The 22,516-nt window shown below is 35.3% G+C and overlaps 1 protein-coding gene across 4 annotated transcripts in view; it reads left to right on the forward strand.

Moving 5' to 3' along the window:
• Positions 1-22,516, forward strand: part of LOC116718451 (CUB and sushi domain-containing protein 1) — a 431,730-nt gene that overhangs the window by 309,194 nt on the left and 100,020 nt on the right. For all 4 annotated transcript variants that reach the window (XM_032560407.1, XM_032560409.1, XM_032560410.1 and 1 more), the window contains exons 25-30: positions 6,057-6,213; positions 7,671-7,862; positions 14,240-14,366; positions 14,807-15,018; positions 16,737-16,928; positions 20,809-20,947. In XM_032560407.1, the coding sequence (XP_032416298.1) occupies positions 6,057-6,213; positions 7,671-7,862; positions 14,240-14,366; positions 14,807-15,018; positions 16,737-16,928; positions 20,809-20,947 (1,019 nt within the window). The remainder of the gene's footprint in view (positions 1-6,056; positions 6,214-7,670; positions 7,863-14,239; positions 14,367-14,806; positions 15,019-16,736; positions 16,929-20,808; positions 20,948-22,516) is intronic.

Here is a 22,516-nt window from a genome sequence, read left to right on the forward strand (position 1 = left end):
GTATATGGTTAGAGTTTATTGTTAGACTGAGAGCAGTTGTCTGTGGTTAGGTTGTACTTGCAGAGTTCTCCCTGACTTTTAGAGAGGCTTAATGTCATTGTAAAAGCTGAAGATGCTGAAGAGGGAAAGGTATAAAACAGAAATAAAAGTTCATAAAAATAAAAATTTCTTAGAGGAGAAGAAAGGGTGACACTGAGATTATTAACAGACATAAATAAGCCTAAATGTAATATCCATTACATAGATATTTAAAGAAAACCATGACAAAAAACATACAAGTCTTCTCTCCACATTTTTTCTACATGCCAAAATTCTCAGTTTATACTAATAACACTTAGTCTGCAAAAAGCTGCCTCTTGAATTGTTAGCAGATTTCTCACTCTTACTCAAAAAATTGAGTTTGTACAAATAATTGCAGTAAAGGCACAGTGGATTTCTTTAAATGCATCTAGCATAAGTTAAAAAAAATTTAGATATTCAAAAGTCACATTAATGCAAAGGTGTACTTTTAGAATTGTCTAATGAAAAAACTATGCATATCAGTGCCTAATTTAATGAATCCTGTTTTAGTCATGTCATTCTTTACACATAATGCTAAAGTGTAACTTTTTTCCATAGTTGTAAAACAACTTTTTTTCTTTTGGTTGTTATGCAAGGTCATAAGTGAGCATCAGGAGAATTTGCCAAGCTTTCAATTTTGATGGGATATTGCGTTTTTGAAGCCGTCTTACTGGATGTACAATGTATTGTTTTTTTAATGCTTTTTGCTCTGGCTGGATGAAGATATGTTTATAGATTATGCAGCTGTCTTTAGATGCTGTCTACTCCTGTTGCCTACACATACATATTTCATGAATCAAGACAGTCTGCAAAAAGCTGCCTCTTGAATTGTTAGCAGATTTCTCACTCTTACTCAAAAAATTGAGTATTTAGTGAGATGAATAAATCCATTTGTGATGGATGGAAAAAAATATACAAACTGCAGTGATTCTGTAAGATTGCAAAATTTAATGAGGACACATTTTTTCCTCTAGTTTAGTTAATTAGGGTAACAGATGAGTGCCAATAACTTTCTAATGTTCTAAATTTAACTCAACACCATAAATTGATTCTACATATACAGGACCTGAAATTTCTTGTTGCAATCTGCCTAGTTTGAGCCATGACACATCACCATTTCATACCTCTGCCCACTTACCTGTCCTATTGACACCTTTAATGAAGATCCCAAGAGCTCACAAAGAGCTGATGAGTGAATTGATTAGAATAAGTCTTACATCTTGTCAAGCAAATGTTAACAATTTCATCTTACCTAAACTTACTCATTGGGTGTTACTTCTCTGACACCAGTTAGAGAACTTTCTAATACTATGAAAGATTTTGCAGAGCCAACACCATCCAACCTGGGCAATAACGGGGCGTATTGTTGTTATGGACTATGTTGCTAAGTGTTGTGAAACCAGTACTAAGGAACCATGACTCACCAACAGCTCAAGTAAAATATGACCTACCTGTAATATTTTTATGTAATTCTAGGAGTTTGAAAAAGGTAGTAGTTAAGCGATATTATTACTTTTCTGACACAACACAGTATTTATTATTAGTTTTTGTTGTAATTTGAAAAGTTGTTCCTTTTAACTGGTTCACATCTTGTCTTTCTGTTTGAAAGGTAAGTTCTGTGTTAAATAGCCAATATGTGATTCTATCACCGTTTTATGTGGAGTCCCTCCAGATTCTATTTTTGGACAGTCCTGTTTCTGATTTACACACAGTCTCAGTCAAACTTAAAAGCAGATTTAATAACATATCTTACCATATTTATCTGTTTCTTTATTTAGTGGAATCTGGGTTATAAAAAAACGGTGGTCACAAATTAATTCTTTACTTGAGAAATATTCCTAAAGGTTTAGGAATGCACTAGACATGCACTAGAGATGACCGTCCATACTTTTATTCCTTCTTGTTTAGATCATCACAACTACCTTTTTACCTGTCTTAACAAAAAGCTTAATAAAAAGTTAACTTCATAGACTTTCTAAATGGCATAACAATCTGCATAAGGATGACTAACTGACATCCTTGACTTTTGTATGAGAGTTTCATCTTTGGGTACTTTTAGAGTTTACTTCAAAATATTGCTGTTAACCTTCACGACTTTGCAAAGTCAAGTTCCTAATTACATTTTTGGCTTGTTAAGAAACTAAACATCAGTTGAGAACTTCAGGTCAGCTAACCAGAGAATGCTGATTATTTCTTAGAAGTGTTTTAAAGCATCTGGAGATAGCTCCTTTAAAACAGCCACATGTGAATAATGGAATGCCTTTGTCTTATTTTTGCGTTGTATTGACAATTTTTATTCAAAAAGTGTTCTTGTTAAAATTGTAAAAAGTACTTTTATTCTGTGTGCCGCTTTTGATTTTCATCATCATTTAATTTGTATCTTTTTGCTATTGTTATATTCTATTCTAAAAAGCTTGTTATATTCCATTGTGAAGAATTTAGTGATAAGTGAAAAGTGTATTAATAAAGTTTGACTGACATACAAAAGATGGTTAGATTGTGCGGAAAATGAATCTTTTTTTTTTTTAGCTTTTTCTGCAAGTTTTCGATCTTTGAGCATGTAATGGGAACAGACAAGTGTTAAAAAGATATATGCCTTGATCTATATTTTAACAAATAGAAATCTTATTAGCTTTGAAAAAAAATGTCATCCAGTGGAATTGTGAAATTAAATTATATTCACTAAGATTTAGTTTTTATTTACCAGAAAATATATGATGTTTTTCCTTTACTGGAAAATGACAGTTTAAAATAAAAAGAGGGGAATCTTTATTTAGGCTAGCAATTAGCTTGGTGATCCTGAGGCTAGCAGTAATGCAGCTAACTCCCATCATCTCCGGTGAAAACCCTGAACACAGATCATTTGTTTGACAGCTCCAGCCAGCTTAAGGCAAAAACCTCCTTGAGCATATGAACCAGCTCATTAATTCTTCTTGCTATTGGCTAAGGCTTTAGCCTGACACTGTGAAAGAAATCGCTTACCCAGCTGAATTTAACCTAAAATGTCAACTAATACAATACTTGACCACATTAACTTGAATTTACTTGACCTCTGCAGAAAAATAAAAAGATAAGTTGAATGGAAAAAAACAAAACAAGGATGTGGAGGAATTGTTACGAAAATAGCGGTGGCAGGAGAACATGCGAGGGGGGAGTCAGACAGACAGAGAGAGGAGGGGTGGCAGATGGTGACATGTTGATTTATGAGCTGCAGGGCTTTTCATTAACCATACTGAGTTTTACTGAAACAGGGGGAAGAAGAGAGAAAGAGCAACAGAGGAAAGCAAAATACAAAAATTGGGCAGGCACTGAGAGGAAACCTGAAGGAGAGGAACGTATAAGGGAAAATGAAATTTAGCAGAGTAAGGCTACAGATACTGTCATACCATTTCATACTGTCCTTCTCCATATTTGTGCTTTCCATCACAGCCGCATACTCAAACAGGCTGTATCTACATGCAGCGTTGTCTCCTCTGACTGGCAGCACTTGTAAAGATAGAACACTACATCACCTTTGCCCATTTCCTTGGCATTCCTGCCACCTGCAGACCCGTCACCATCCATCTGTGAAAATGTCACAGGCTGCCAAATATAAGCTTGAGCAGTTCAAGCACGAACAATTCACCTTTTCTTTAACAGCTTTGATATGGCAATAAACAGTGTTTCACAATGAAATACTTAAAGCGTTAACATTTCCAGTAAAAGTTTCAAAACTAATTCCCCCAGTACATCCAACATCATTTGCCAGAAAATCACCATTTTAATCGCTGAGTGTTGCTTTTAGAACTTAAATTTCCAAAAACATTCCTGATATTAATAGTCATTATTCCTTTGTCCATTAAAGACATTTTTAAAAACAAAATAGAATATGTTCCTAAAAACATAATAGATTTGTTAACAATGAAAATACACATTATTTTTTAAAAATGGCCTCTCGAACACTTCTTAGCAGTGTGTAGACTGTTACAGCTTCACTCTCTGGATCTTCTTGTTTTGCAGTGATATTTGTCTCCAGCTGGTGTGTTATTGCTGTTTTTATTTTTGCGATATGACAGCTGTGTGGTTAAATTCTAATCAATTGGACATATGGGTTTAGATTGTGGGGGTGGGGGGGTGAAGCAGTAAAAAATTGGTGATTTCATATTGTGTAGAAATGAAGTTGATATACAACTTCATTGTAACAGTATACAAAGAGTACCGGTATACTGTTGGCAAAGCTATGGTATGTTATTTTGATGCAGGAATTATATTTATTATCCTCTTTCTGATATAAACAGTAACGTACAACTTCACAAAACTTTACACACCGAGTTGAACTATGGATTTTAGAATTGATTTTCACAAAAACAAGAAACCAAAAAAAAAAAAAAAATACAACTAGAAAAGAAAATCACTTTTTACTACAGCTGTCGAGGTCTTCCAGTTTAATACTCAAGTGTACTCTGTAGGGTATTCCACAGATACTGGACAGGAATTAAACTCTAAAGGTTTGCAGTGAGCACAATAAATGCAGAGCACTGTCATATGCTGGTTTTCATTAGGTCTTATGGCATGGGAGAGTTTCACAGAGTGTGTCAGAAGAAAGTGCCTGAGGGGATATACAAACCTGTCTGTTAGATGCCAGATGCTGCGTCGTAGTATGTGGCATTAGTAGCCCTGGAGGTTTGCACAGTGTGACTTATCAAAGCCTGGTGTTTGTGCTCAAGGGAAGTATCAGTATGGCAGGTCAGCAGTTTTTATTTTTTTATTTGGGGATTGGCAACATATAGCGAGGAAACTTTGTAAAACGACTAGAATCTGAATCATGAATAAAATTCCATGTTACTGTTTTCATGTGAAAGTTGTAACAATGTAAGCTTCATTGGTTTGAAACCCTTTGGATAATTTACATAGTGTCCATTCTGAAGAAGCTTGTTGGTCAAATAAGTCTACACAAACTAAAACATGTCCATGTTGCTTATTAATTCTTATTAAGTAGCTGTTTTCTGCAAGATCACCACTTTCTATTGATGGAGTTTTTAAAACAACTTCAAAAATAATGAAGAAATAATTACAAAGACCCTAACAAACATTGCTCACACTAGATCTTATAAAGTTAAGCATTTTACAAATTAACAGTAATCATGTGATTGGTTTTAATATAATTTACAAATGTTAATAACATAAGTCAAATAAATTAATATATGACTCGCATCTTTATACTTTTTATTTAAGAAATTACATTTATAGCAAAATAATAATTGCATAGATTAGAATTGCTGAGCCTTGAACATTCAAAAGTCTGAATTTGTTCCTTATGCCTAAATTCTTTTATTATTTGGTAGGTATGCTGCAAAAATTACCCCCCTGTCAAAGACTAATGTGAAAGGCATGTAATCCAACTCCTTATGTTGTCAGTCATGCATTAAAATGCTGGTCAGGTACTTTGTTCAGCTTTAATTCTTTTGTTATGTCAAAGCTGGATGCTATAAATACCACAACTTGAGTATAGAGAGAGCAAAGCTTTGTTCTCTTTTAAGGAGGTTATGAGGTGTTCTGATGAGCTCAAATATATTGAGGTAAATAAGTTGGTAAACAGACAATCTTAGACATTCTCTAAACAGGCACTTTATGCTGTGAAAGTTATTATTTTTGAAATTTCCATGAAATTTCAGTACCTTTGTTTCAAGCCAAGACTGATTTTATATCCTGTGGTTAAAGAAAAAGGTCACAAGAAAATCTTTTGTCCAAAACCACAGGTCTGTTAGAGATATAGCACTGTTATTACTGCTAATAAACATTACTTAAAAACTAGTTATTGATTGACATGTTTAGACTTGTGTAAGGTATTTCAGTTATCTTTTACTCTACTTATTTTCACTGCAGTAAACAAACAACCAAGGAAGGTGTCTGGTAGATTTAACATGCAGTGTTCTCTGATGCAAAGCTAAGCAAAATGACTCAAACTCATGTTTTATTAATGTGGCTCAACACTGTTACTGTGTTTTGATTGACAGGTGTATGATGGAGAGAATACTACATCCCGTCTTCTTGGCAACTTTACACTTGATGGAATGATGGGTCGTGTTATCAACAGTACATCCAATCACTTATGGCTGGAGTTCAACAGCAATGCCTCTGGAACGGATCAGGGCTTTCGCCTTACTTACACAAGTGAGTTAATTCCACGCTTTAGTGATATTTTTTATAAATTAGGGGAAGCACTATAATTTTTTTAATTGATGAAACAAAAATAGATTATGATTGACATGGTTCGCATTTTTGTTTTTCACATAAACAGTTTTTACATTTTTATTTATCCACAAAAATACCCTTTCCTAAGCTCTTATTAGGAAATTTTTTGCGACTACAACCTTTTTTATTGAAATTTAGAATGATAAAGTTTTTATGTTTCCCTCTTCCTGGATCCTGGATATCTTTTGTGTATTAGTCAGGTGAATTTCAGTGCTAATATATGTTGCTGAGTAGACCTGGTCACATGCCCTACATGATAATTTTGGAATATTACATAGTTTTTCCTTTAATATAACAAGTAAACTGAGGAAAACGGTTGGTTTTCTGCTCTATTTCAGTTTTCTAATTTAACAGGCATTGAAAAAGGAAATTAGGACATAAATGCTTTAAACAGGCTCTCATTCTGGCTCACAAACACACACCTACACACATTCATTTAAATGGCTTTAAAGAGAACCTGTTAAAAACTTCAGAGCAGCCGTTGTATAAGTCAAAGAGGCTATTAAAGGAGCATTTATCTGCGAGTCATTTAAAGAAGGTGAGAATGACACATCTGGAGTGGTAGAGCAGCTGAACGAGTGAGACAAACAAATGAGGGTAAATGGGATATGGATATTATAGGTGCTCTGTAAGTCAGTAAAACCATTAAACTACCCTCAATCTGTATGACATTATACTAAAAAAGGTGACATGTTCTTCAGAGTTTTTGCTTTTAACAGAGGAGATGGAGCATATATAAGAGTGATTGATAGATTAGGGCTAAAACATACAAAAAGAGAGAGAAACAAGAAGGTTCATGAATGTCCAATGTTAAAGGATGTTTTAATGTAGCAATAAGAAATGACAGAGCATCTATACGAGACAATAACAAGAAAGGTTAACAGAAGTGAAATACATCTGTTTAACGGATAAAGGAACAGATTGACATTTACAGACATCCTGCTCAAGCTCATGTAAATTTAAAGTAAAAGTTTCTTGTTGTGTAATAGTTTCCATTGAAGAGTTGTTTGAATCATTGCCCATTTGCATAACAAAATCTTAAGAAATCTAGTTTTCATTAATATCTTAGGCATTTTAGCTCAAAAAATAATCTCGATCTTTGTGAGTTAGTAGTTTAGATGGGTGGGTGGGTGTGTACACTTTTGAGTACATTTAAACTTTGAAATGTTAAAAATGGTCATATAAGTAGAATACCATAACATTTTTAAGCACTTTTAATACTTCTGTTTCTCTCGAAGAATTTATGGTATTTAACAACAGATCAGTTGTTTTTTGACGATATTTGTGTCTGAAACAGAAATATCAGATGAAAATATAAACACTATGTGTGTGTCACTTCTCCCTCTTGTGTCTCTTTGTATATATGTTTTTTTTAGGTTTTGATCTGGTTCGCTGTGAGGAGCCTGGAGTTCCCAGTTATGGGTATAAAATCCAGGACGATGGGCATTATGCCAATACATTCGTCCTGTACTCCTGCAACCCTGGGTATACCCTACATGGCAGCAGTACGCTTACCTGTCTGAGTGGTGATAGGCGTGTCTGGGACAAACCACTTCCTTCCTGTATTGGTTAGTATGCAAGCAAACATGTAGATATCATTGGATAAATAATATATATAATTTTTATATATAAAATAATAATTTAATTTTTATCCTCTGGGCAGTTTTTGTGTAGTTTAACAATAAATTAAGCAAGGAAGAGTGACAGTAGCTGGATTCAGTTTGTAGGCTGCAACACAATGACTCAAAGACATTGAGTAGGCAAATATGTGAGTCAACACAGGCAAATACTTTGCAAAGAGCTTATGGGGACTGATTCAGCACTGTGGCAAATATTTGTAATGGTACTACTACAAGTCCTTTGCATAAAAATTGGTCTCTCTGCTTCATCGGTAAACACAAGGTTATCTGTTTTTTGACAATAAATATTTCAACAGTCAACATTAGGTCCTCTGTTGATGATATAAAGTTAGCTCTCTTCGAAAGAAATGTCTGACAGTGTCATTGTATGGTGATGTTATTCTCAAGTGAAAACAAAATAATCTGACATCCAGAAAAAAATCCACAATGTAAAAATAAAAATATAATTTACATGCAGTCTACTAAACATGACTTGATATTTGTTCATGAAATCCTTGCTGGCAATTAGACTTTTCTAGAAAAGTGTCTTGTAAAAGTTTTTAAACTTGTTGAATTATTTCATATTTTGTGTTATACAGTCACAAATTTTTCATTGTGAGTTTTTTTAAATGCTGGTTTTGAATATGATGACCCAACACCAAGTAGAGCATAATTATAAAGTGGTAAGAAAATGGACACATGGCCATCAATTTCTTTTATGAAGTTCTTATTACTGGAGTTTGGATATACAGCAAGGTTCTCAAACTCCAGTCCTCAAGGGCCGCTGTCCTGCAGGTTTTAGATGTGCCATAGGTACAAAACACTGGAATGAAATGGCTTAATTACCTCCTCCTTGTGTAGATCAGTTCTCCCAGCCTTGCTAACGACCTAATTATTCTATTCAGGTGTGGTGCAGCAGAGGCACATCTAAAAGTTGCAGGACAGCGGCCCTTGAGGACTGGAGTTTGAGACCCCTGAATTATACAGTATATTCAGCTCCTCTGAGTGAATACATTGAGAACCACCATAATACCGACAAGTCGTTCAAGGTTTTACTCTTCAAATTTTACTCGTATAGTTATTTTACTCATTGCTTTTTATTCTTCGTATAAAAAAAAAAAAAGCTCCAGATAGCACGATTCTGTCATGGTCAGCTTTTTACAGCAGAGATTATATTTTAAGAGTATTGTGCAATTTTAGCTAAAATACTATTTTGCATGTAGGTCAGAAAGTAACATTCTGGGCTCATCTGGCTGTAACTGCAATGTCTCCAATATGGGTTATGGTAAACTGCAGACAGAAATCTGCAGTTCTGATTTATTTAAATAAGACAGTTCTGTCTGCAACATTTAACCTGTAGAACATAATGTGAAAGTAAACTAAGAGCCAATTTCAGCTGAATTTGGATTCAGTATCTCTAAAAAATTTAACTTTTCACAAAATAATTTTTAAAAAGTTATATTGTGCTTCTAAATGTAAATCCATGTTGTTTAGTCAAAGTTGCTTGTTCTTGGTTATTACAAACAAGCTTTAAACTAAGTTAATAGTTAAGACTGCACAAACAGAATGTAAAAATTTCTACAGGTATATTATATAGGTTTAGTTGGTAATTGAAACAGTCCAGGGACTTAGCATGACAAAGTAAACATAAACATGGAAAGGTATTTGAAGTTTTGGCTGCAGGATATCCAGTTAGATCCCATATCACTGACTAATTGCCAGGAGTGTCTGACCAGCATTTGGTAAGTTGAATTGCTCCATTGTTTCTAACAGAATTTTAAGTCCCTTAAGTAATGTACTAGTAAAAATGTATGTCTGCTTTGTCCAGAAATACTTTTACTTTTTGTATTTTGTAGAAAAACAATTTTCTGGAAGAATGTCTGCCATACCTGATAGATGCAGGAGCATTGCACATATTGAAAACCAAACTTTGTAACAATAGGCCTGTGCTTTATGGGGTGGGACCCAGCCTGATACAGTTGCTGATGGCAACAAGAAGAATGTGCATCTGTTTATGAGTGAAGGAGTGAACTGAATGCATTTGGATGACAATAGATTTTGGCTTTTTATGGAATTTGATTAAAACTGTTTTTCTCAGTCAGTTATCATTAATTTCAGGTGCTTTATCCCTGCCTTACTTTAGCTAATCCAACAACCAATACTTAATGGCTTAACCCGGGATAATCTATTGCCTTAGCGCCCACTCCATTGTTCTTTCTGTTTGTTTTGCCTCCTGTCTGACTGTTTCCATCTATGTCTGCCTTATTGTCTCCCACATCTGAGCATATTAGCATAGAGATCATGAAATGGTCTTGCCCCGGGCTTTTGCTCTGCTGTCTCTCTCTTTTTATCGCCTACATGTAGTCAACAGAATGTTTCTTTTACCTCTGTTGGCCTCTTTTCTGCCATGGTTGTTTGCCCCTGTTTATAGCTCATCTGATGTTTTCTACAGACCAGTCAGATATTACACCATGACCATTTTCAAGTGAAGATTTCATTGATATTGAGTGATTGCTAGATGTCTGGGTCAGAGAATCTCCAATATTTTTTGGCCTATAAGGTGTTTGTGATCTGCAGTGGTTCACACCAACAAACAAACAAGCTCTGCTGTAGCTCACATTGCTGAAGAAGTTAATCTAGATGGGACTGCACAGCTGCTGACCAATTAGTGTGAACATGTCCACCACCAAAAGTGACAAAATTGATCAACTGGGCTACAGAACTGGATCATGGAATAAAATCTTTTCATGAAAACTATATTTCCTGATGGGTGGTGTCTATTTCAGCAGGATAATGCCACAAAGTTCAGAATATAAGGAAAAATAGTTCAGAAATCTTTTGAAGAGCATAACAGAGTACGAGCTACTGACTTTAACTCCAACCTCAGATCTTGGTTCAGTTGAGCATCTGTAGGAAGTTATCTTGTCAATGGAGGCCCCACCTCTCAACTCACAGGACTTAGAAGGTCTGGTGCCAACATCTGGTACCAAAACACACTTTCAGGGTTTTCATTAAGTCAGTGCTTCAAAGTGTTAGGGCACTTTTGACAGCCAAAGAGGGATCTACAGACACCAGCAGATGTCTGGTGTCTGTAGATCCACGTGGATGTGGTCACTAACTCTTTTCAAATTTGATTTTTTATTACTGGATCAGGCTTAGAAAAGAGCTTCCATCTATAGATAGCTGTACTTTTCTGTTTTATACCAGTTTTATATGATAACTATCTTTCTTGTTGTGATTTGTCTTAATCAACAGTGACTAAGAAAAACATCAGAGTGAAATGATTCTATTCAGTGTTTTTTTGTGTGTGTGTCCTTGTTTTGATTTTCACATTTGACTGTGTATCTATTTACATCCTGTCCAAGGTAATGCAAAGAATGTAGGTTGTCATGGTATTGTAGGTCGTAGGGCAGTGAGATGCAAGTACACAGAACACACATACATAAAATCCTGCTCTGTACTAAACGGTTTTCTTATCAGCAGGGATCTGCTGGCTCAATGAGCCACCGAGGATTTTGTGTACAATATCTATGATTTTGAATCTGCCTGCAGCCTTCCAGTATTTTCCCCTTTGCCTTTAGACTAAAAATAACCAAAGAATAAGATAAGACTCATGTCTCACTTGTGCTTGAAGCAGCATTTTTTCCCCTGACTTGTAAACAATATGGAATAATTCTTATGGGACAACAGGCCTCAAAATTTTTCACTAACCTTGAAATACAAAACCAAGGTGGATCTAATGAATTAAACATTTAAAAAAAATCTGATTACCACGTAACCCAACCTTCACACCTTACATTTATTTTCAGGAAAATAGTAAAGCATATCTCTTTAGATACGAGACCGCTTAACTTCCTGGACCTGAAGTGTTAGATTTTGACACACCGCTCACTTAATGGAAGATGACCTAAACTTATTGACATACACTCACTTGCTACTTTGTTTTGGTTTTACCTCGTTAGCAAAATGATGCTCCCCATTTTGCTTTCAGAACTGCCTGAGCAGTTTGTATGTTATGCAATTCTCCTGAGGCTCGTTTGTCAGATTAAAAGTACCTTTTGAAAATTGACAATATTTAAGCAGGTGTTAATCATACTTTTCATTAAGCCCACATTTCTGATTTTAAAGATAGTATTTTTATTGATGTGATGTTATATTCTAATTTTAAAGGTCATATTATTGTTAACTATGAACAGAATATCATAATTAACAGAAATAAAGACATAATTAATGTGTTTCACTTAGTGATAAAGTTCCTCAAATAAATTAACTTTTCTATAATATTCTAATTTATTGAATAGGTCTGTAAATTCAAGAAGGCATTGAAAACATTTCTCTGAGATTTTCGTCCCTATTGGTATGATGACATCATTCAATTGCTGCATATATTTCAGTTGCACATCAGGGATGTGAATCTGTTGTTCCATCAACTCACAAAGACAATAAGTTGGATTGAGATCTGGTGACTAGTGATGGGTAAATGAGGCGTCATGAAGCGTTTCGACTCATAGCAAAACTGTTTTCATACTGTGTCGATACTGCATCACTGAATACTGACACCTGCTGGACATTAAAAATCCCTACAGGCAACATAATTGACAGACTGATTTAATGACCTAGTCTATACAATAAGATTTAAGTCATTGTATTATATTGTATATTGTATATTGTATTATGTCATATCTTCAGTTAAATTCAAAATATATTTGATATTCTTCGATACAGTCAATAAATATTGTGAACATGTACCAAGTGATGAAAATTTAAGTGAAAGTGTTTGGAATGAGGATGCTTGTGGACTGTTTTGTTTTTTTTTTCCCCCACACATTTTCATTAAAAAAACTTAGTTTTTCCAACATTTTGAAATTTAGTCTGTTACGCTTTTTTGACACAACTTCTCCTGCTGTAGAAAAAAATTAAGTAAACCATACATTTATATGAAATAATTTATAAAAAGCAACCGAGTAATTTGTAGAATGGCTGTATACCTGAGTTTATCCTAGGTGTATCTGGGACTTCATTCTGATGCCTGGCCCTATAATTACTCAGCATTGAGGAGGTGAATTTATTTAAATAAGGCAGTTCTGTCAAACATATGCAACACTTAACCTGCAGAACATAATGTGAAAGTAAACTAAGAGTCAATTTCAGCTGAATTTGGATTCAGATAAACCAAGCAGAAACTGAAAAGAACCGGATGAAACAACAACGAAATAACCAATACCTTATTTTCTGATGTAAGATCAAAATGGTCCCAAACTACGAAACCTTTCGTTTGCCTTGAGGCTGCTCCATAGTTGACACTGTACCGTAAAAGATCAAGAATTATTTTTGGCAAATGCATCCCGTTGACAGATTCGCTTCCTTGTAAACACAATTTGGCGCGCCAGTGTCATTTCAAAACAGTTCCTGTATCGGTCACATGACTTGCTGAAAGCAACACCGACACGGGGTTTTGTCTAAGGGCTTGACGCATGCGCCGACACATCGATGTTGCCAGACCCATCACTACTGGTGACTGTGGAAGTCTATTTAGGACAGTCAACTCATTATCATATTTAATAAACCAGTTTGAGAGAAAATGACCTCTGTGACATGGCTATTCATCTTTAAAACCAACCAGAATACAGTAGCTAGTGTCAGGATGGATCCAGGATGGATCCATGCTGTGGATTCATGATGTTTACGCTGAATTCAGACCTTACCATCTGAATGACAAAACTGAAATTTAGACTCATTGAACCAGGCAACATTTTAGCAACCTGTTAATGACCAATTTTGGCCTCAATTTTCTGTTTTGGGGCTGACAGGAGTGGCCTCACTATGGTTTTGTACGACTGCTCAGAGTTAGCGTTAGACATACTTGGGCTGTAACAGTTGGTTTCTTGAGCTACTGTTGTCTTTCTCTCAACTCAAGCCAGTCTGCAAGGAATTTTTTTCCACATAACCACTCTTAACTGGACATTTCTTGATTTTGGACCATTCTCTGTAAACTTTTCAAGATGGTTGCACAAGAAACTCTCAGTGGATCAGCAGTCTCTGAAACTACTCAAACCAGACCAAAGTTAATCTTCTTTTCATTCTGATGTTCATTTTTATCCTTAGAAATCGTCTTCACTGTATCCAGATGCCTACATTTTTCTGCTAAATGAGTTGCTAGCATGTGATGGGCTTATTTACTATTTGTGTTTGCAAATTTTCTGGCAAATGGTAAATACACATATATTTGACACAGTTGTATTTTTCTGTTATTAAAGTATTGTTTATCTTCTTTACTTTAGAAATTTCTAACTCAAAAATAACCTTTCTTTGTGCTGTTTTTGTAGCGGAGTGTGGAGGTCACATAACTGGAGCAGTGTCGGGACGGATTCTTTCCCCTGGATACCCGGCTCCATATGACAACAACCTCCACTGTACCTGGACTATAGAGGCAGACACAGGCAAGACTATCAGGTGATTATAAAGCAGTTGTGTATGCTGTGTCACACTCATGCAACATGCACAATTTATACTAAAATTGAGGAAACTTGAAATAAATAAATAAAAAAGAACGAGTGCTGAAGAATCTAAGCAAGTGCGCTAACTGTTGGGTTTCTTGATTCTGCCTTCTGGCTGTTCACAGCCAGCCAGTCAGTAGGGGTAATAGTAGTAAGCTAAAAGGGTAAACACTAACAAGATTGTCAGTAATTTTTATCTTTACTAATAAGAATTTTTTTTTACTTTCAAAGCCACTGCTGTGTTTAAGAGTGCTCTTCATTTTTTGTTATGCCACCATTGCATTTTTCAACACAGTATGGTAGCTGCTGGCAGGTATGCATACTCACATGCTAGGAGTGTGTCTCTTGTTCATTTCATTTTTGTTGAAATAATTTTTCCTCTGTGTGTTTTTTCAGCCTCCACTTCATTGTCTTTGACACTGAGGTTGGCCATGATATTTTGAGAGTTTGGGATGGTCCATCTGGCTCTTCAGACGGTGGGATCCTGTTGAAAGAATGGTCTGGCCCAGCCTTGCCTGAAGATAGCCACTCGACTTTCAACATCCTTACTCTACAGTTTGATGCTGATTATTTTATCAGCAAACAAGGATTTTCTATACAGTTCTCTAGTAAGAAACTTAAATTTAAGTTGGACTCATCAAAATATGGCCTTGAATTAAACTGAAAATGTATCATGGCCTCATGAAATCACTGGTGTTTACCATCTGCTGTAATTTATGACCTATATCTCTTCTCTATAAAGAAAAACCAATTACTGACTTAGCAATTTCATTACCTAATTAGCAAACTCAAGCAGCTTTAGGTTATCTTACAAACCCAATTTACATTAGAAATATAATAGTTAATATAGCACTAATACAATATATAATAGGATTTCTGGAAAACCTCCAGTTAGAGAACCAAATGAGACATTTAATGCATCACCAGGAGACCCAGGCATGTTAAGTAGACTACTGAGGGGAGCCTCCTGAGACCTATGGTTCAATTTTGGATATAACACATCCTCCTTAAAGCAGACTATGCTTTCAAATAAAGGAACTACAAGATTTATTTTAATATTATGTAGAGTCTTATGGTGAATCTGAAACTTACCAGGTTTGGCATATATATACTATATATAGTATATATATATATATATATATATATATATATATATATATATATATATATATATATATATACACAACTCCTGTACTCTCACATACATTTTCATTGGCCAGTACAACTTTGCTTACTCTTTGTAAGCCTCTGTGTCATTTATTGTGAACAGTACTCAGATGCACAAGGCTGTCATTTGTAAAACACAGCATGAATATTTACACTCAGTACATTTTATCTCTTGTTCTCCTCTGCATTCCCCCATCCACCCCAAATTTATAACAATAAATATTTACACACCCTGACATGGTAATCAAAGGACTGCTATTCCATTACTATGGTAATGATTCCTTATATTTACCTCCATGTTGATTTAGTAAAGCATTGCACTTATTTAAATAGGCAAAGGTTTTTGGATTCAATTAATATTACAACCGACCTTCCCTACAGTTTTATCCTGTCTTGTCTTCTGTATACTATGATCATTAAACTGACGAAAGAAGTAAACTAGTACAGCTTGGACATATATTTTAAGATTTATTAAATAATTTTGAAGATGTAGGTTTGAATAAAACACTAACAAGTGACTATTTGTGATGGTGGATTGATATTGTTTTTTGTAATGGAGGATCCATCTATTAATCCATGCTATTTTACTTGGTAGATCTTCAAAAAATCTAGCCTATGATAATACTGCAATGTTACATAATACACTCTCTGGCATTTGCCCCAAAAGTCTAATTCTTTTTAAAGCTTTGCAGCATAAAATGCCGTTTGACTGATATTTAGCAAATGATTGTAATTATAGACAACACGGTAAGTAACTTATTGAAGGATGCGGTGCAGGTGTGTTTTTTTAGAGAGAAGAACATAGTTATCGGTGGTTGTTATCGCTTTTTTTCTCTTCTGGGCAAAAGAATTCTTATAAACCGACATGCCACCATCGATTATGTTAAATCTGGCAAGCTGTTTTACGTACATGTACATATTACCCGCAAAGTTATTGACACACAGGTAGAGAAGAAGCGGAGAGACTGTTCAGCCAATCAGAATGCAGAACACAATGCACAATACAAATTCGCGAAGCAGCAAGACCACGGAAGGTGAACCGCGGAAGGTGAACCGCGATATAGCGAGGGTTCACTGTAATTCAGTAAAATTTGATGAGAATATGCCAGTTACCAATATTTCTTCTTCTTTTTTTTCTTTTTTTCTTTTTACTTTGCAGCCACAACAGCAACATCCTGCAATGACCCCGGTATCCCTGTAAACGGTTCTCGATATGGAGACAGTAAAGAGCCTGGTGACAGCATGACCTTCCAGTGTGACCCAGGCTATCAGCTGCAAGGCCAAGACACCATCACATGTGTACGAATGGATAACAGGTTCTATTGGCAGCCGGATCCACCAACCTGTATGGGTAAGTGTAAAGCATACTGCAGATTATTACCCTAATTGCCAAAAGACTTCATGAACATTCAAGATTAAAGAGTACTGCAATGATATTAGAAATATGTATAAAATCCATTCATACCAAGCAGAGAATTTCTTCTCTAGCTAAGAAGGGAAGATAGTTCTGCGGAAAAAAAATTGCTCCTGCTCATATTTCTTCCTTCATTTCTTTTTTAAATATTTTTGATCATCAGAAAATTTAGAGTGCATCTTTCAAATTATAATTTCATTTATTAGGTGAAAAGCTATTTAAATGTAGTAAGTAGGAACATTGTGGATAACTGATCAGTCTTTTCCAGTGCTTTGGAGGAATTTCAGCTCATTCCTAATCATAAACAGTCTGTTGAAAGATTCTAACGGAGATTTATTTAGATTTAATCTAAACTTTGATTAGGCCACTCCAAATTCCAGTACAATGACTATGTTCCCAAAAGTCTTGGAGAGCATCTAATTTTCATTTTGACTTTGGAACTCATGGATTCCATTTTTCTCCTATTTTTCTTTATTATTTAAACATTAACACTGAACCTAGTGGGGGACATGGGAACTGTAGTTCTCCAGAAGTTTTCTGGGCTATTATGTCACCTCCTAAATAAGTGATTGAACTGATTTTGAGGTCATTTTTGGAGGCAGACCACTCATGGGAGGATCCACTACTGTTCCATGCCTTCATTTGTGGATAACAGCGCTCTCTATAGTTTGCAGAAGTCTCTAACCCTTAAGAACAGCTTTGTGGCTGTATCCAGAACGTAGATGTTATTTTCTGTGTTTCTCATACATTCTTGAAATTATTTTGCTTGGGGCGTGATGTGTTGTTTTTTGAGCTCTTTTACTGTGCTTCATGTTGTCAGACAGATTCTATTGTACATGCGTTTGGATTTTACATGTCTGGTATTTATTTACTGTTGATCTTGTGGCTAGATTAATTGTGATTAATCACAGTTGGGTGTATTTAATTTTTGCCAAGGTGGGAAAGTTAATCATAGATAAAATCCTCATTTTTATTTACTCAGGCTGCTTTGTCTAATTTTAAAATTTGTATGACAATTTGAAAAATGCAGTGCGATAAAAGGAGGTAAATACTTTGTTAGGAGTGTAGCAAAGCCTGACAAATCTACAAAGACCAAACATTAATTGTAAGATGGACCTAGGAAGTGTAACTCTGTTTAAATGGAAATCTAAAAAATATTTTAATATCATGAAAATAAGATTAGAAGATTAAGTGACTGATATTTAAAAACTTAAATGCAAAAAGGCATAAAAATACACAGTTGTTTGCACATGTTAATATGCCATTGTTGAACTCCACAATATATGTGGCAGAGTGGAAATATTTACATCTTTATAATTAAATGACATATAAAATAGCTGCAGCTAAACTCCTGTAAGAGGTGAGCAACAAGCAACCTGTGGAATGACGTTGTTGCACATACTGGTTGTTCTTAATTTAGAAATACATTGTCCTCTACCAGACTGGCAGGAGATTAAACCACCCATGGGTAAGGTAAGAAGAATCTTTGACAATACTGAGAGCTTTCTTCTTAAATCTATCCTCTGAAATGGTCTCCAAAGACAGGATTGAGACTTCAGTGACTCCCTCTGCCCTTGTCACCACACTTTGTAGAGGCTTTCTGTCATTAGCACTGTGGTTGCAATACCAAGAAGTGATGTAGGCTGTCACAATGAATAGCACCCCAGTGAAAGGTGGTGAAGGGGCACGAAAATGCCTCCACTGCTGAAACTTCTTGACAAAATGTCTAGAGTTCAAACATCAGGTAAAAACTTTGATACTGCCATTAAAAAGATCAACAGCTCACACTTATGTATCAAAATCTTAGATTACTTTCCCCTTTTTCCTTTCTCATTTATCATTACCACCTGGCAGAGTTGCTGCTATAGTGAAGCCCAGTGAGCTCCAACATCCCCGCTCTACACTTTATACACAGGATTCTGCGGCAGTTTGTTTATCCAGTTCGACGTTTTAGTGTCTTACTCCCCCTGCAGCTTTTTCTAACACATTTGAGTTTATTAGAAAGAAATTAACTCAACTAGAGATAAGAAATCTTAGTTACATAAATGTAGGACAAGCTGAGCTTGAGCTTAAAGCTAGAGCTTAAGACACATGTATGCATGTTTTTCTAACATGCATACATGTTGGAAAAACAAACATGTATGTAAAAGACAAGATGACACACACGCATATATATATATATATATATATATATATATATATATATATATATATATATATATATATATATACACATTAGAATGATGCAGAGGCAAAATGCTTTTATATAGGTTTCATAACTTGCTGCTCTGAGTTCAGTTTTTATGCCAATGCAATCAGAGTAGGTAAATGCTAAGTCAACAGTGATTACCATAAATGTCCTGACCTTCTAAATTTTTTATCATTCAAAGTCAAGAGGGAAGTATGACATCATCCATAGCTAAGAATGCATCATGAGTAGCATCAGTAAGCCTGTTAAATGACCTGATCACCTGAGTCCTTGTAGCAAGGCAATATGCAGATTGTCTTATATTGCTCAGCCTCCTTTTCTTTTTCTCTTTTTGAGCTGGCGCACTAAGGGAAAGTCCTCTAGCACCACTAGTGGAGCAAGAGTTTGCTTTATAACCTCGTAAAACAGAATGTGTTAGTTCAGAATGTGAACTAAATCTAAATTAATCTTTACTGCATCACTTGGCTTCATTGTCATCTCAGAAGGTTGAGTCCATTTGTTTTGATTTCTCATAATAAGACACATTACAAACTCCTGAAAGGGTGGTATTATATAAATTCAACCTTTTTATTAAACTTTATACCATGTTCTAATGTTATTCCTTCGTCAACAAACATATCTGGTGTGTAAACAAAGGGCCATCTATTTACCCAGAGCTCTTCCTTGGAGCTGCATTCTCATGCCGAGCTTCCGCCTCACAGAGCTTCTCCCTCCACTTATTTTATCTGCTCCTCCAGACTAGTGGCTTCAACAATTAGCAAACCCCTAGCGGAACTGCACATGAGCTGACTTTATTTTACGATCCACTTCTCAGTTCAACACTGATAAGAACAGTGAAAGATATAATGAGAAGCATTGTTGTGACTACATGCTGAAGGAGGAGTATGAGCTTCTTAAAGAAACAGAGGCCAATTTCAATGTATTAAATTACAAGTCAAATTTCTCTTTAAGTCATGTTTGATACAGTTTTATAACAATTGAAGGTAACATGGTTACATGATTGTTCTATAAAATGGCACTATGTGCCAGGAAAAATATATATTATCGCCCCTTCAAGCTCAATTCTCCAATGTAGACTGTTATTGTGCTGGTGTTTAGTCTGTCAGCAATTTGCAACTGTTAATACCCTTGTTTACCACTATTTCAATGATGATTATTTGTTTACACACGCCTGCCATCATGAAGACACCTCGGCATGTTATAAACTTCTATTTCACATAAACAAATTGCTGCTTGAGTGCATCTTTTTGTCTCTCTTGACATTATCTTTTCCCTGCTCCATGGCTTAATGTGGAATCACAGCACTGCCAGGGGTGATTTTCCCCCCACCCTAACTACCCCTAACCCCACAGTCTGTAACTAAATCTCACCATCTGTCTCTCTCTTACGCTGTTTCACAATCTACAACCACCTGTGGAGGTAATATTTGTCTTCAAGGTGTGATTTTCTCTTCTTTAACAAACCTCTCCTGTACTGTATGCCTAACTCATTTCCTCTCTTTCTTCCTTGTGGGGAAAGTTAGTGCACAACCAGGGCTTATCATCTTCCCAAATAACAAAATTCAAGACTTTAATCATCTCTTTCTCTTACTATTCTTTATTTCTCCAGCGACCTGTGGGGGTAATGTCAGTGGTCCTTCCGGTGTGATTCTGTCTCCAAACTACCCTCAGCCTTACCCTCCTGGGAAAGAGTGCGACTGGAGAATCAGAGTCAATCCTGACTTTGTCATTGCCCTTATCTTCAAAAGGTAAGTTGATATTCTGCTGTAATTTCAGGTGTCATTGATGTATTTTGGAACGCTTGACGCTCCTTGTGTGTCTTTTTAGAGGGATTCTTCACAAAAAACCTCCATAGCCCCATTAATTTAGAAAATGTGAAAAAATTTAATGAGATGCAGAAGTTTTCCTAATATTTTACTTATTTCCTCAGACCACCACCTTTGCTTTACAGTTAAGTTCAACATTATTCATGGTCGATTGAACTTGTAGTAGTCTTTTAATTTCATCAACATTTTTCTACTTACTGGAGGTAATATGAAGATTTTGGAAAGGTCCAGCCAGAGTCCCAACTTCAATGCAATAGACAATCAGCAGAGGAAGCTAAAGATCTTTAGCAGAGGAAGCTAAAGATCAAGGTGAAGGCAAAAACCTGAAAGACATGCAGCTCACCAAGATATTGTCAAGACATTTATTGAAACACACAAAAATATGTTTGTCAATTATCATAAGAGTTTCATTAATGTGACGGTAATTCTGTTCTTTTTCTTTAATTATTGGAAGGGATAAGATCCTCTTTTAGGTGCCATTTTTATAAAAATCTAAACTGCTACTCATGTTATCTTTTGAGATATTCATGTCTAATTTACTATTAGAAACAACCTTCTTGGTTGATTTAAAATAATTTAAAATCTAAACCTGCCAAAGGTAGAAATAATTTTGTACTTGATCACAGTAATTTATTTATTCTTTTAAACAAAGTGAGGTAACACCACTTGTAGTCGCAAATTAATACATGGCCTTTTTACCTCTTAGGTACTTCTGACAGGACCACTGTGCTTTTCTTGCGGCAAAATGCTGGCTCTGCTGGAATAATTTAAACTCTGGAGATTTAGCAAGTAAAGCATAATAACAGCAGCTTTGCTTAAAATTACTGACAAGTCAGACAGGTAATTCTGCAAACTACAGATTGATTTTTTCCTGAGTAGATCTTAGCTGATTTATTTTCTTGCCTACCCATCTCCTATACCCTTCTTTTGGGATTGTGAAATCGTTCTAGCTCTGTTTCATGTCTGTTGTAGTTCATTCAGCAGACTACAACATATCTATTTCTGCATTGAAACTTCAACCAAGTTCTTCCTTTTCTTGCTTCAAATTTAATGTTGTGCTGTATTTTTGGACATTTAACCACCAATGGTTTACAAGTCATTGACTTAAGATTCAAAGTCAAAAAGGTAGAGGTGAATGGAGTGGCCAAAAAAACAAAAAAAAAAATACTCAAGAGTAAAAATGTTTTAGTAGAAATGCTGCTGAAGTATTGGCTAATTGTTGGTCGTAATATCTGATTTAATTTTTACAAAATTATGTCCATCAGGTCGAGAAAAATAAGTCTTGTGGCTATTCTAGTTTTTCAGTAAATGGGAACAAAATATCAAATTCAGGCTGAAAAATAATTTCCAAATCAAATTATTTTACAATTATTTTAGATTTGTTGGTTTACAAGCTTTTGAAACCAACATTGCAGTGACAATGTATAGTTTTCTTTGTAAATTCACTGAACTTCCCCATGGCTTAACAAGCCCAAGATAAAAAACAATATT

This window comes from Xiphophorus hellerii, chromosome 4, assembly GCF_003331165.1.
Source record: "Xiphophorus hellerii strain 12219 chromosome 4, Xiphophorus_hellerii-4.1, whole genome shotgun sequence".
Lineage (NCBI taxonomy): Eukaryota > Metazoa > Chordata > Actinopteri > Cyprinodontiformes > Poeciliidae > Xiphophorus > Xiphophorus hellerii.